The 16,047-nt window shown below is 35.8% G+C and overlaps 1 protein-coding gene across 1 annotated transcript in view; it reads left to right on the top strand.

The window, feature by feature from the left end:
* Positions 1-13,187: 13,187 nt before the first annotated feature.
* Positions 13,188-16,047, top strand: part of LOC110114564 (probable DNA primase large subunit) — a gene marked incomplete at its 3' end in the record, with an annotated part of 40,135 nt that continues 37,275 nt past the window's right edge. The window contains exons 1-6 of the mRNA XM_028694931.1: positions 13,188-13,476; positions 13,633-13,694; positions 13,774-13,877; positions 13,958-14,039; positions 14,118-14,177; positions 14,274-14,328. Of these exons, the coding sequence (XP_028550764.1) occupies positions 13,347-13,476; positions 13,633-13,694; positions 13,774-13,877; positions 13,958-14,039; positions 14,118-14,177; positions 14,274-14,328 (493 nt within the window). The remainder of the gene's footprint in view (positions 13,477-13,632; positions 13,695-13,773; positions 13,878-13,957; positions 14,040-14,117; positions 14,178-14,273; positions 14,329-16,047) is intronic.

Below are 16,047 nucleotides of genomic sequence, written 5' to 3'. Positions count from 1 at the left end.
TATAAACACATCTTCGTCCTATACAAACCTTTTGGTTAAAGTTCATATTGTCTTACTCCTTGGGACGATCTCGCTGTCTCTAATTATCATGAATGATGTATGATCATACTGTACGATTAGATAACCTTTTTGACCGATCGTCTAGCCAAATTGATTTCTTACGATTGTCTTATACAATCCCACGATCATATAGTACAATCTCCTAGATTTCTATTTAAACAGCCCTAATTCATTCAAATTCTTATACAATCCCACGATCATATAGTACAATCTCCTAGATTTCTATTTAAACAGCCCTTTTTGTAATCCTCACTCTTAAAATCATAATTTATGCAATGGCTAGTGGTGGAAAGCATAATTGCCAAACCCAGGGTGCTTCCTCCTCTCGTAACCCTACTGCAATCACTTTCTGATAGCTTTTGATGATAGGCCAAGATCATGCTTTTCAAGCTTCTTAATCAACAGGCCTTAAACCTTTCAGTAATGAACCTCTTCAATTCTATAGCACCTCAATTTTTTCTTACTTTGGCCTATCCTTTCCACTCTGAAATCCTATACAAGTTTCATACAAATCTTAGGATAAGTGGGGATGCCATTGTTATGTCTTCCCATGTTAGTTGTCAGAATGTTATAATAACTAAGGAGGACATAAAAAACCATCTTCAGTTAAATACCAAAGAAAATAGGCCCCTTGTTATGGCCTTTACATCTTATTTTGATCGGAGTACTATAAATCTCCTACTAAGAAATGCTGCTCTTAACTACCACCAACCCTTGGTTCACACTCTAAATCAAAATGATAGGGTTATCCAACAAGTTCTTAGAATATTTATCATCCCTAAAGCTGGAGACCGGATAAATAACACTCCCCTACTGTCAATTGGCACCTACTTCATAATGTTAGACACCCAAATGTATGAAGCCCAAATACTAATTGATTACATCCAAAACCTCACTTCCATTCGACTTCAAGCCACTAGGAGAAAGCAAAATATTACTCTAGGACATGTGATTGGGTATATCTTTGATAAAAAAATACAACATCTCATATCCTACTCCTCCTAACCACACTCCAATCTTCTTCTCGGGTGCCTCCTTTAATATGCTTTTTCATAAGGAATAGAAACCAGAAGACCCACTATTTGATGAAGAAGAGGATGCTTCCTCTGCAGCTGATCAACACTATCTCCTCACCACTACCCATACAAGGAGTTGATTTAATGGTTTGACAGACGTGAAACTAGTCTGGATCAACAGCAAACCCAACATAATAACCAAACATAATAATGACATGTGTTGGTTCAGGGAGCAATTTGGAAATGTCCAGTAGCAATACATTAGCTTTATCCAGTTCTTCTAACCACCTTTTGATCAGGATCCACCTCTATTCTAGTTTGTTTGTGTTGTACTTTTCGTTTTATGTCTACATTTTTCTTTTGGGTTTTGTTATTTTGTTTATATATCGCATTTTTTTTTGTCCAGCACTTCGTATGTTGTTATTCTTTTAAATTAAATTTAAAAAATATTTTACTTTGTGTTTATTTCTTCACTATCAAGTGGAATTTATTTTTCTTTCAAGTAAATTCTTGAGTTTCTTTTAATGTTGGGTTGTTTTTTGTGCTCTTTGTATGAGAAATTTTCACTCATGTAACATATTCTTTATGTTGATTGTATTGTACGACTTGTACTTGTACTATACAAACTAAATCCTACTGTATGACTTATATCGTACTGTATAAATAAAATCTTACTATAATGCTCTTTTCTGGTTGTAATAAAATTACTTTTTTTCATGCTTAAAAGTTAGATAAGAAATTGCTGACATGATTAAAACTTAAAGGATAAAAATTCATGAATTGACATATCCTTTTTTATTTCCTTTACATGTTAATTTATTGTGTGAACTTGAAATCTAAATCAAAATAGAATTGAGATGATTGAAATGAAAACACTTTCATTCTACTGTATTTTTTATATCACGAGCATTATTTTGTAATTTGATAAATGAGATTCATTATTCTTCATAAATCTGGCAATTTATTCCTATTAGAAATACCAAGTTTGTTTTGTGGATTCTTCCTCCCTATATAAGAGAGTGAGTTACTCTTCTCTTCTATTTGGAAGATAATTTTTACAACTGAGGTTCTTAAAGATTTAGAAAGGAAATAATTTACGAAAAATTCAAAAGATGCACAAAATGAGCCCAAAATTAATAAATGCATAATGAGGCCAAAAGTAAAAGATGCACTAAGTGTATCAAAAAATAAAAAATACGCAATGTATGTCAAAAGATGATAAAAGAGGCACAAAATGAGCACAACTTAATTTAGCTCTTCTTTCTATTAAATATTAAAATCTTAGAAAATTCCTGTGTTTCATAATACATTTTATACTTGATTTTAGAAAATCTTAGTTCTTCATTCATCACTTTTATAGTAACAATCTATTCGATATATTTCATGCTAGCAGTCTAAAATGTTTAAGTTTCATTGTCTAATTATAATTCTTGAATTAGATTTTTGTTTAAACAAAGGATTTTAGCCTGTGAAGATGTTATGATGGGGGTACAAACTCTAGAATCCAAATTCTTTGGTTGCAATTAAGTCAACACTTATCTTATTTATCTTTTCTGTTTGTAGAGTAAGTTTATTATATTCTAATAATGCCCATGAGAGTTCTCCCGATTATGATATTTTTTCTTTACCTTGAGTTGTTAGTCATTTTGAGTCTGTTTGTTTTATGCATTTCTTGTTTATATTTTTCTTTTTTTTTTCTTCCTACTATTTTCCCTCTTTTTGTGATGTCAAAAGGGGAGTAGTATTTTACTGTTTGTTGTTATTATTGTTGTTTGTATATTATTTAAAATAAAAAAAATTACACTTATTTTTCTTACAATTAATTTTCATCTAAGGGGAAGTTTAGAGGAAAGCAACTTTTTGAAAATCCAAAAATAACAATGTTTACCATCATAAAAAAGGGGAGATTATTACAAACCTAATTCAAGCACTGTGAATTTGATGCTAACAGATATTATTGTATTTATTACTATTTTCTCATGTTTCTATGATATTTTATTTCATTTTTGTGTGTACTAATCTTTCAGAAAATCAGTCCACCATTTAGTTGCAATTCTGACCAGCTCAAGATTTAGTAGACTAGACCTACAATCAATTTTCATTTTATTATATGTTTTTTTCCTTTCTTTAATCGTATTATATAATTGGGTGGATATCATTACTGAGCAACCTTGCACACACACAGGGGGAGAGAGAAAAATATTTTTGAGAGAGTTTTTTAAGTACATCATCTTATATGATTTTTGTTTCGTACTATACAACCTTACTTCATGCTATACAATTTTAACACATGCTGTATAATCTATTGTGCTATGTCAAAACCCTAGCTGCCAAAGGTCAAGTAAGATACTAATTCTGTATAGATCGTATAATATGATTTGGTTTATATATGCCATAATTAAAATCATTCTTAATTAATCCCTTGATGAATTTTTCTATTTGCGGGCTCTGTGTGGGCTGACAATCTTGCGTTTCGCCGATCATTGGTCAGATGATCGGCATTCTTGGCTGGCTGGATCATGACGAACCCCCATCCTTCTGGTGTTCTTCATGGAAATGGAAAGGTTAGCGGTGGAATTGTTATCAGGGAGGGTTTTAAACCTTCGATTCGTCAAGAAGTTGCTACAGGAAAAGGCAAGAAGGTTATTGTTGATCGGTGTTCTGATAATATTCCCGAAGCTGGAAGTACAGTGAGAATGTTTGATCAAATCCCTAATGCGCCTGCTTCTTCTGGTGAGATTTTGAAAGTGAACAAGTTTGTTGTTAATCATGAAGAAATTGTGGGACGGTCGTTGGCATCTGATATTGATAATGTTGATAAGGAGATGGATGATGATATTCCTCTAAAGAGCCCTGGTGTGGATAAAAATCAAGAGTCCTCCGCTTAGTTAACCTCGGATTTGAATAGTTCGAAGAATAATAATTTTCAGGAAGCCTGGAAGAAAACGAAACATATTAAGTCTTCTACTGATAAGTTGATCACGGAATTGTCGGATGATGGGATAACGGTTAAGCTTAATGCTGATAAAGAAGTGTTGAACTAAGAAATTTTGAGACACTCGCTGGTGGTTAAGGTGTTGGGGGACATAGTCTCCTTTCCGCTGTGTAGCCAGGAATTGAGGAAGCAATGGAACAAGTTTGGAAATTTCATATGAAGTCGATTGGGCTAAATTGGATTCTTTACTCTTTCAAATCTTTGGAAGCGGTGGAGGAAGTCCTTAGCGGTGGCCCCTGGTTTGTTGGTGGTTACATTGTAGGAATGGATAAGTGGTCTCCTCACTTTAATCCCAAATCTTTTAAAGGAATTTCGGCTCCAGTCTGGATTCGTTTGCCCTATTTACCACTGTACTACTGGGATGAGGAGAACATAATTCGGATTGCTTCGAGAATTGGCGCCCCTATGCTACTGGATGGCAATTCCTTCAAATGGGGAAAGCGCGAATTTGCTCGGGTATGTGTTCGTTTGAATTTGGAGAATAGCTTACCTCATGGAATTTGGGTGGATGGAATAGCTGGACGGTTTCTTCAGAAGATAGAATATGAGAAGATTGATTTGATCTGCTATCAGTGTGGGAAGGTTGGGCACTATAGTAAGGTTTGTCCTGATATTGTGATAAAGAAGGCTGCGGAGCAGGTGGGAAATAGGCAGAGGTTGTAAAAAATGCAGAGGATGTGACGGAAGTGCAAGGTGCAGAAGGAGATTATGGGCCCTGGATTCACATGAAGTTTAAAAACAGAAGAGTCAGGAATGGTAATGTGACCATGGCTGGAAGAAATGGTAGAAATGCTATTGTATCAAAGTTGGCCCAGATCTCTCAGCCTGAAACAGGACAGATCCTGAACAAGGCAAAAATTTCAGAACAACAGTATGATCAGGTGAAGGAAAATATTGTAGAAAATGTTCGTAATAAAGAAATTGGCAAGGAATGTGAATTGGGGATTTCGGTTATTAACAAGTTTGATGCTCTGATGGAAGATGTTGAGGAGGGGGAGGTAACATAATTTCCTTGTGTGGACCAACAGCAGGATTCTGTTGTTGTTGATTTGCCTGAGAAAATTGAAGTTGCAGCTTCTCAGTGTAATAGCTTGGTGAAGACGAAATTGGCTAAGGAACTGAAGTCATTGGGTCCTTTAGAGCTGGATCATAGGAAGAAGAGGAAGGAGGTTAAAGGAAGTCTGACTAGTGGGGGTGGCTCCCCATTTGTTAATTAATGTATTCTTTGGTTTTTTGGAATTGCAGGGGGACCAGGAAAAAGGAGTCTTCCTTGTATCTCAAGGAAATTATTAGAGATCATGATGTTTGCTTTGTTGGTTTAATGGAAACCAAATTGTCAAGTTTTAGTAGAAGTGATGTAGATTTTTTTATTGGGAAGGTTTGGGATTTTTTCCATTTTCTAGCAGTTGGCATGGCTGGTGGTATTATGGTTTTGTGGAACAGGAAGATTGTGTCCTTTGTGGTAGAGAAGAGTTTCTCTCAGGTGGTGGTCGGTTCTCTATCCACACCTTTTATGGGAATGTGGAAGGTGGCTACGGTTTATGGTAGTATGGATGGGAAGAAGACTCTTAGGAGTAAGGCTATCAGATTTGAAGACACTTGGAGATCCTACCCGGCGGCTTGGAGTATTGTCCAGAGTTCATGGAAAAAGGCAGACTTTGGTGAGGCGGAGGAAGTGCTTCATAGGAAGCTTAAGAGGACTTTGAGAGCCCTCTTTTTCTGGAGCAGAAGTAAGTGCCGTGATTTGGGAAAGCTGAGAGAGCGGCTAAAGAAAGAGATACTGGAATTGCAAACTAGGGAGGCTTCGGGTGCTGAATTTTCATGTTATGATCTATTCATACTTCGACAAAAAGTCCATGAGCTGAATATGACTTTGAGGAGGCTTGCTGTATGGTGGAATCAGAGAGCTAAAATGAGATGGTTTGAGGAAGGGGATTCGAACTCAAATTTTTTTCATAACTGCATCAGGCCGTAGGAATGCAAATTGGATTGGACAATTTAAGGATGTTAATAATAAATTGGTGGTGGAGGAGGATCAGATTGAACTAGTCTTTTTGCATTTCTTTGAGGAAAAGTGGAAATTCAGGAACTGTGATTTATCTGGTTGGCCGAATCTAGTTGATAACCTGAAGCTGGATGATTTGGGTGCTGCTGTTTTGAATACTGAATTCAGCTTTGATGAATACAGAAATGCTGTTTTTCAACAGGGAAACAATAAGTCGCCGGGCCTTGACGGCGTGACTGCCTCTTTCTTCAAATATTACTGGAACCTGGTAGGTGCTACTACCTGGAATGCTATGAATAAGTTTCTCAAATATGAAATGATGCATAAGGAATGGAAGGACACGATTATTGTCTTAATTCATAAAATTTTGAACCCGGTATTGCCTTATAACTATAGGCCTATCAGTCTTTATCAATACACTTATAAGATAGTAGCTACAATGCTTGTCAATAGGCTGAAGATGTGTTTGCCAAGGTTGATTTCGGAAGAGCAGGTGGCATTCATTCCGGGTAGATCAATTTCTGAACACTGTTTGTTGGCACAAGAGACCTTTAATAAATTTAAAGTATCTAAGAATAAGCAAGGTTTGATGGATGTTAAACTAGATATGGAGCAGGCTTATGACAGTATGGGTTGGCCAACGCTGAATCAGATTCTTCACTGGTATAGTTTTCCAGTTTTCTTTACCAGGTTGATTATGGAATGTGTGGTGAATGCTAGATTTTCAATTAGCTTGAACGAAAAGTACTCTAAGTGGATTGATGTCCATTGTGGTTTTAGGCAAGGCTGTCCGTTACCACCATACTTGTTTATCTTGTGCTCTCAGTTGTTTACTAGTAGTATTGAGCAAAGGGGCCAATCTTTGGGTATCCAGGTGTCTCCTAGAGGTCCAAGGATTTCTCATCTTCTGTACGCATATGATGTTCTCGTTTTTTCCAAGGATTCTACTCCCTTGGTTCATCTAATGAAGTGCATTGTGAAGTCTTTTTGCAATTGGATGGGACAAAGAGTTAATGTGGATAAGTCTCAAATAATATTTGGTAAGTTTGTAAAGAGAGCTTGTAAGAAGAAGGTGGCTAATATTTTGGGTTTCAAGGTGGTTAAGAAGTTGCATTATTTGGGGGTTAAGATATCCTTAAATAAGTTGAGAATTACTGATTTTCAAGATCTTCTATGCAGTATTACTGATAGATTAAATGTTTGGGGGAGAAAGTCTCTCTCTTTGGGAGGTAAAATCATACTTATTAGATCGTCATTGCTCTCACTTCCCAATTATGCTATTACTCATTCTTTGGTTCCTAAGAAGGTGATGTTAGAGGTTGAAAAATCCTGCATAAATTTTATTTGGCACAAGCAAAGTGGGAAACAAGGTCTACATTAAGTTTCTTGGGTGGATATTTGTTATCCGCAGAATGTAGGAGGTTTGGGTGTATAGTCTTTCTTTGAAAAAACAGGTTCTCTGCGAGCTAGACTTGCTTGGAATTTTATCCAGAAACCAGATACTCTGTTTCACCGAGTTATGATGGCTAAATATGGAGACAATGTGTTCAATGACAGTGGAATGAAAAGTTCTTCTAATGTGTGGAAAATTCTAAAGGAGGGTGGTAAATTTTTGAAGCCTATTGTGAGGTGGAAGGTGGGGAAAGGAGACAGAATTTTGGTTTTGAATGATATCTGGCTTTTGGACCGGTGTCTCAATGAGTGGCCAACTTTCCTGGATTGTGGTGGTTTGGAGAATATGTATGTTCATCAGTTTATTACTGACTCAGGAGAGTGGGATGTAGCTAAATTAGCTACGTGTTTCAATGAAGACCTGGTTTGCATTATTAGAGAAGTGTAGGTGGATGCTCAACGGGCTGATCAGCTGGAGACGGTCTTTAAACTTTCTTGTAAGTCCATTTCTACGTTGGCATATGATGAAGTCCTGAGAAGAAAAGGCATTTGTGATAAATAGAGTCTTCTTATAGACAAATAAATTCTTTTGTATGCTTCTCTAGGGCATCTAATGAAGAATTGCTTCTATAGGGAATCATATACATAATTATAATAGGAATATGCTCAAGTAAGTGATTGGTGTACTGGTGATACTTCAAGAGTTTATGATTCAAAATCTTATAGGTCTCTATAATATGGTTGATCACCTGTTGAGAGTCACCAAAGATCTTAATTTCTTTAATCTCCATCAGGATTACAAATTATAGGCTAGTTATCTAAGTTTCATACTCAACCTCATTGTTTGTGCAAGACTCTGATAAATGATATGAAAAGTGCATCATTCCATTATTTGGTGTTATGAATATCAAGTCAACTCTAGCTTTTCCTGGAATAATAAATTGATGTGCATTGCCTCTCTAGGAGGATGCAACACCATCAAAATACATTTCCCAGACTCGATTACTAGATTCCTCAAAAATCATGATTTGTTCGTCATGTAAATCATCATTTAGAGGATATTATGCACGCAGTGTGTGTGTGCTGCAAGAAAGTCAAGAATGACTTGCCCTTTCATAAAAGTGACTTCAAGTTGAAGCAATATCATAGACCACCAAGCCAGATGCCCTGACAATGTAGGTCAGGTCATAAGATATTGCAAGGGATTGATACAGGGAATCAAGTTTACCTAGTGAGAAAGCATACAATTCCTTAATTTTTTGGCTGCAAAAACTAAAGTAAGACAATGTTTCTTGATTGAAGGGTACCATATTTCTATAGAGAGAAGTCTTTGACTCAGATAGTAGAGAGTGTTGCGACTCGGGCTTCCGAGTGTATGATTTAGATGATAATAAATAATATTGATTAATCTTTTATGTCTTCCATTATTTGTAGTGCATATTTGTTTGTGTGTTTACTAATAATTCAGGTACATCATGCACCGTTCTTTGAAGTTTCAAGGCTCAAGATCGTCTAGAATTGGTTGTATTAAATGAGTCTATAATTTTCATTTCTTGAGTTAAGTCTTGTAATGATGCATGTTAGCTTGTTGACCATGCACACACACAGAGGGAGCAAAAAATGATTCTAAATATTTAATTTTTCTATATGTCGTACGGTACGATCTGGATCGTACTGTACGATCTGATGTAGCAGAAATTAATTAAAATATTTAATTTTCCTAAAAAAATATTCTTAAAATATAATAAATTGTACTGTACGAACATTACATCGGACTGTATGATCTGTTACAATTAGAAAACCTACCGTGCATTAAAATAGGCAAAAATTTGAATTTGAAAAGTTATTCTAATCGTACTATACGAACATGGTCGTACTGTACGATGTTTAAAATATTACATAATTTAATCCTGTGATTATTCAATCAAAACAGCTTAATTTTGATATTTTGATCGTACTGTATGAACTGGATCGTACTGTTCGATCAATAGAGACAATTCTGGCCGTCCTATGCTTCATCCTGGACGAACTGCACTTTTATTGAACTGTTCATACAGCACATCGTACAGTACAAACGTCAACTGAACTGTTCGTACAGTACTAACAGTTCAATTTCTGCACATAGTACTAGACGATCTTACGATCGTACAGTACGATCTTTGGCAGCTGAATTGAGTTTTTTAGGGTTTTCTTAGCCCTCTATTTAAGCACTCTCATAAGACTTTGTAAGAGTCTTTTGGCAGCCATTGTAGCTTCATTTTTCTAGAGAACACTTGAAGAGATGACTTTAAAGGGAGAGAGGAAAGGGTGGAGTTTGAGAGAGGGAGAAGAACCTTAGAGGGGGTTTCAAGGGAGTGTGAAGGAGATTTCACACGGTTGCTCCGGTGAGCTTGCACCTCAATACCATCAAATTCAAGGTTCGTCTTGAAGGAAATTTTGGGAAGAAGAAGATCTCGTTGGTGTCAAAGGACCTGGCTCCTCCGCCGCACCGGGGAAGGTGGAAGTGATTATATAAGGGCTTCTCCGCCTAGCTGTGGGGGCTGAAGGAGAATCACTAAAGGTTTAGTGTAATACTCGGAGGGTGCCTTCGAGGAGTGGACGTAGGTCATGGTTTTACTGAACCATTATAAATGATGTGTTCTTTCCTTATTATTTCCGCACTTTATTTTCGCATTCATTTTTATTGTGATTAATTGCGTTGGTGAAATTGATTATCTATCTTTTTATTGTGAATGAAATTCGTTTCCGCTTAAAGTATTAAAAATATATTTCTTTTCATTAAATAAGTTTTTAATCATCCAATTCACGCCCTCTTAGCGTATCTAGCAATTTCAGAGAGCATTCTCTTTCCCTTTGTTGTTAACTTTAGCTAGTAGGGCACCAAAAGACTCTTCGAGGGCCACAATGTAAAGGATAATAGGTTTTCCCAGAACTGAGGCTGCCAAAACTAGCAGATTTGAGAAGTATTGCTTGAAATTTTCAAAAGCATATTAGCATTTCTCACCCTATATGAATTTGACATCCATTTTAGCCAAGACGGAGAATGGCTGAGATCTTACAAAGAGGTTAGAAATAAATCTTATTATATACTCTAGTCTACCTTAAAGAGACCTTTATTGAGTAAAGCTCTTAGGAGGCAACATATTTAATATAGCTTTGATTTTGGCAGGATCAATTTTGATTCCATAGTGCCTCACTAGAAAACATAGAAATTTTCCTAGTGTGGCACTGAAAGCGCACTTTAAGGGATTAATCTTAAGGTCGTAGCGGCGCAACCACTCGAAGACAATTCTTAAGTCATAAAGATGAACCTCTTTGACTTTGCTCTTGATAGGATTATGGATTAAGTCATCAAAGATTCAAGTCATGGCCTGCTAGTAGGTTGCACCAGCATTTTTAAGGCCAAATGACATCACTTTATAATAAAAGATCCTTATAGAACTTCTGAATGTAGTATTTCTCTCACCTTCTAGGGCCATCTTGAACTGATTATAACCAGATGAGCCATCCATGAAGGAGAAAGTGACATGTGAAGAGGCAATATCCACCATAACTTCAGATATGGGTAAATAAAATTCATCCCTTTGACACATCTTATTTAGATCCCTATAGTCAACACAGACATGGATTTGATCATTCTTCTTTCAAACTAGCACAACGCTAGCTACCAAAGAGGGATATTATTCCTCTTGAATAATCTGACCCAACCAATTTCTTGACTTCAGAAAAGACTTATTGTTTGATCTCCAAATGCATGCTTCTAGGAATGTGCTTAAAAGGAATGACATTGTGTTGAATACCGAGTTTATGAATTGCTACATCAGCGAAGAAACCAGGCATTTCTTCATATGTCAAGATGAAGTAATCCTTAAACTTAATAAGAAGTTAAATATATTCTCAGACTCATCCTCACTCAATAATGAACTTATGAAAGTGGGGCTAAGTTTATCCTCTGTTCCAAGGTTAATTTTTTTGAGTTCGTCGACTGCCAATTTTATCCCCTCTTCAAATTTAGGGGGTACATCTCGTATATGGAGTTCATCAGAGTCATCTAAAGTCTCCAAACAAAGTTTGTTGAGAGGATCGATGACTTCAATAGGGATATTATCAGATTCATGATGATTAGTTATCATTAAGTAATATTTATCATCGTCAAATGAACTAACGGCACCAAAGTCGATACCACTAGTCTAATTCTTCTAGGTTTTCGAAAGCCATATGCTTTTGTGGTATTAAACTTGACCATTAGTTCATCGACTCAGTGAGAGACCTTTCGAGATAAGAGTTTTAACACCAACATGAAAGTAGCCAAAAGGTAAATCTATTATTTTATTAAAATCTGCCTCATCAAGGATTATAACATTTTCATTCCTCAAGGAGGAGCCAGGGAAAAACTTCATGACTTTCTTTACTTCACTATATAAATTAAGGACATCCTTAGTCAATAACCCTGAGACAATGTTAGTAGATAGTGGGGTTTAGGTTAAGACTTCATCTGCTATATTTTGCATTTCATAAAGAGTTAATTCAGGCTTGTCACTTTGAATTTTCGAATCGTCACCCTCTAGGTCACTCTCTTGTTCCAAAGTGAGATCAAATTTCAAAGGATGATTTATTTTTTTATAGTCAAAAGAAATTGTAACACCATGTACATTTGATTCTTCATCAGAACTTGATTCTAGTTCGATATATATTTAGGTTATTCTTTTTCAACTGAAGTACGGCCTTGACCACATGCTCTTTGGGCCATCCTCACACCTTTTTGAGGTAAATTGTTTGGAGGTCTAAAGATCATGCCCTCGACATCATCTTTGCTACATGATTTATGTCTTTCTTTACTTCACCATATAAATTAAGGGCATCCTTAGTCAATAACCTTGAGACAGTGTTAGTAGATAGTGGGGTTTAGGTTAAGACTTCAACTTCCATATTTTGCATTTCATAAAGAGTTAATTCAGGCTTGTCACTTTGAATTTTTGAATCATCACCCTCTAGGTCACTCTCTTGTTCCAAAGTGAGATCAAATTTCAAAGGATGATTTATTTTTTTATAGTCAAAAGAATTGTAACACCATGTACATTTGATTTTTCATCAGAACTTGATTCTAGTTCGATATATATTTAGGTTATTCTTTTTTCAACTGAAGTACGGCCTTGACCACATGCTCTTTGGCCCATCCTCACACCTTTTTGAGGTAAACTGTTTGGAGGTCTAAAGATCATGCCCTCGACATCATCTTTGCTACATGATTTATGTCTTTTTTGATTCTTTATTTTTTCTGCTTTTGACATTTGCATTTTTTTTTAACTTCATTAGTCTTCATTCTCCTCTTTGAAATTGGTCTCTCCCTTAGATGAGATGGTGTACCCTTTAAATGCGTAGTACGAAGCATCCTCGTAGATCCTGATTAGATATGATAAACTATTTAAAAGTTGGCCTTGGTTGTTCTAGACGCACCCTACCCCGGGGGAAATTATTCTGTGCGTAGTCTGAACATAGAGGATCGTTCGGATGCTGCGTATGGATTGTATATGGACTGCATATGAACTGAGTATGGAATGTATATGGACCATATATTTACTACGTTCTTGCAGATATGTAGCAAATACTAAGCCAATTATTAGTTGTGAGTATTTAATGAATATTTTATGCATATCTATAAAGTTCATATACAATTCACACTCAATTTATATGGAGTCCATATACAGCATTATGTGGATCTGTACGTTTGGAGTCCCCACTGAATAATTTCTCCTAGTCGGTGTGAAGAATAGTTTCCCGCCAAATCTGGGCTAACGGGGAATAATAAGACAGGTCGCCAAATTATTAATTGCATTTGCTTCCCCGTTCTTTGCCATTGTAAAGGATTTCGAAAGAAATGGAGATTTTACGATCTCAAAAGAAGCCCACTGCGGAAGCCGCCTCGAATCTCTCCCTTTACCGCTGCGCTCCTAGTCTGGAGGTCAGGCTTGACGATTTCGAGCTATATGCCATCGATCGTCTTCGCGGTATCAAACTTCTCTCTCTGTTTTCCCTGTTCATTTTGGTTCCCTTGTTTGCTTCTTGAGTTTTAACCGGAAATATTAGGTTGAAGGCATGCTTCTAGCTTTTTAAAAGGGTTTGATACTGACCTAATAATGAGGGTTTGAGTGGATCCTATGCAGTCCTTAAAGGAATTTCGAATGGCTTATCCCGCGGTAAGAGGCCGGATGAGATGGAAACACTGGTAATTGAGATGCTGTTGATTTTTGATGTGCCAATCAATTGTATTGATGTCTTATTCTAGTATTCTCGATGAACTTTAGGTGAATGAACTGTGGAGAACAAATATGAGGCATCCGGATGTTACTCAGCTCATAAACAAGGATTTAATCTCACATTTTGTGCTTCGTCTTGTGTATTGTAGAACGTGAGTGTGCGGCTACCAAATAAGCTCCCTGAGGATTTTTGTCCTTACTTTTATATTGGCTTATTTGCAAATTTTTTTAGGGATGAACTGAGGAAATGGTTTCTTTCTATGGAGACAGCCCTTTTCCGTTACCGCTTTCGTCTAGAAAGTCTTGAATCCCAGGTTGGTCTTAGTTATTAATGGAGAGGTTTTAGTGGGGTTTCGTTTTTTTTTTTTCACATTTATACTTTAATTTTGTAGAGAATGCTTATGGCTGAGTTTCAGCTTCCTTATAAAGCGTTGAATTATGTGGAATACGAGGTATGCTTTCTGATGTCCATCATTCTGGTTAAATATAAACAATGAAAATTATTATGGTCGTAGTTTGTTACACTGATTCATTTCTTTTTTATCTAGCGTGTGAAAGATAAGTTGACTCAGGTCTCTCGTTCTATCGGCCAGTCTTCTAATGGTAGGTGTTTACTAGCGCTTAGGACTCTTATTGAGCATGTATTTTTTAGAGTTTTTATGTGGGCAAAGTTTTTATTGGATGTTTAATATCATTTAGAGAAATCACACTAGTTGGGATTGTTCTATTATGTAGATTTCTTATGCAGAATACTACATTACTTGGTTGTAGTATTGCCATGTATAGCTTTTTTTTGCGGCATCACATCATCACTACCAATGTGATTTGCCATAAGTTGGTCAAAATCAAAATCTTATATTGATTGTTCTAAACTTTTTGTTCAAATGAATCGAAATAATCATATTCAGTGCATTATTGGATTCATTTTCTAAAATTTTGTTAGGTTTTTGTTATTGGTTGTTAATGTAATGTCATCCCTCGACTCTTTTCATCTTGCTTTGGAATTAGCAGTATTGGTTTACTTCTATCAAAAATCAAAAGAACCGAATGAAGAATGAGGAATCATAAAGTCCCCAAATTATTTTTATAAGGCTAATGATGATGAGGTGAAGCACCTCTGCATCATTTGAAAATATATACTTATCCCTAGCAATGATTGTTAAAACCTATCTGTATGATTCTATGTGACAGACCATATTTATTAATGATACTCTAAATGGTAAACTTGTTAATGTAGCGAATATTATTGTTCAGTGCTATTTCCCATAAAAGTTCTAGTTATTTTAGTAATTCTTTTTTAAGAGGAGAGGAAATATGCATTTAGGTCAAATCATTATTTTTCTTGCTAACTCTAATCAATTTTTGCTATAATGAAATCTTCAGGCCGTAATTTGGTTAATCTTTTCTCATCAATCACTAAGGCTTCGTTTGGGACAGCTTTTTTATTGCTTTCTAAAACAGAGTTTTAGTACAAAAATAAAAAAATTTGTACTACAACTCCATTTTAGAAAGCAATAAAAAAGCCGTCCCAAAAGAAGCCTAAATTCTTGAGAAGACAACGGAATGCAGTTCTGGGTGTTTGGAAAATGAGAAAGTTAAAAAACATATAATTGAAACAAGCATAACTTCTTTTTTTATTGATTTTTTTCCAAGTTTAAGTAATGTTTACTGCGCTTATACTGATACTTAGCAAGCGTCTGCTATGGAGTCTTTGTAGTTTGCAAAATTGTCAAACTAAGTTGATATTGGTAAATGGTAATTATATAAACTAATAGATAGTCTCCAAAATTAGCAGAGTTTTGGAATTTCTTTCTGCAGTTAATAGTTTTTCCTGAGTTTTGGAATTTCTTTCTGCATTTGATTTTATATTTGAATTTGTTTCAGTAGGCGAATGTATTTGTTATAGGATGATTTGAACCCTGATACTCACCTTTATGAGCCAAGAATAGTCCATGCCTGTCCATTGTCTAGTGGGCAATGCATTGTTTGTTCTTACTGTTGGAACTCGTTCAATAAGAATTAGGATGTTAAGCATAATTAAATGTCCCAAGGCTAACCAAGAGGGGGCGGGGTGAATTTGTAATTTAAAAATTATACTTATACTCTTGAATTTTTAGAAAATCTTTTTAATTATTTATGCAAGTTAAATTTAAAGTTTAAAAAATAAACTTTTCAACCAGAGTAAACAACTTGCAATGAAATTAAATGCGGAAGAAAAATAAGAAAGAACACACCAGATTTATAGTGGTTCGGTCAAACCTTGACCTACGTCCACTCCCCGGAGGCACCCTCCAAGTATTGCACTAATACCACAAAGTGACT

Source organism: Dendrobium catenatum, unplaced genomic scaffold (genome assembly GCF_001605985.2).
Source record: "Dendrobium catenatum unplaced genomic scaffold, ASM160598v2 fragScaff_scaffold_599, whole genome shotgun sequence".
Taxonomy (NCBI): domain Eukaryota; kingdom Viridiplantae; phylum Streptophyta; class Magnoliopsida; order Asparagales; family Orchidaceae; genus Dendrobium; species Dendrobium catenatum.
Note: the sequence above shows the minus strand (reverse complement) of the source record. Positions and strands in the feature narration are given on the sequence as shown.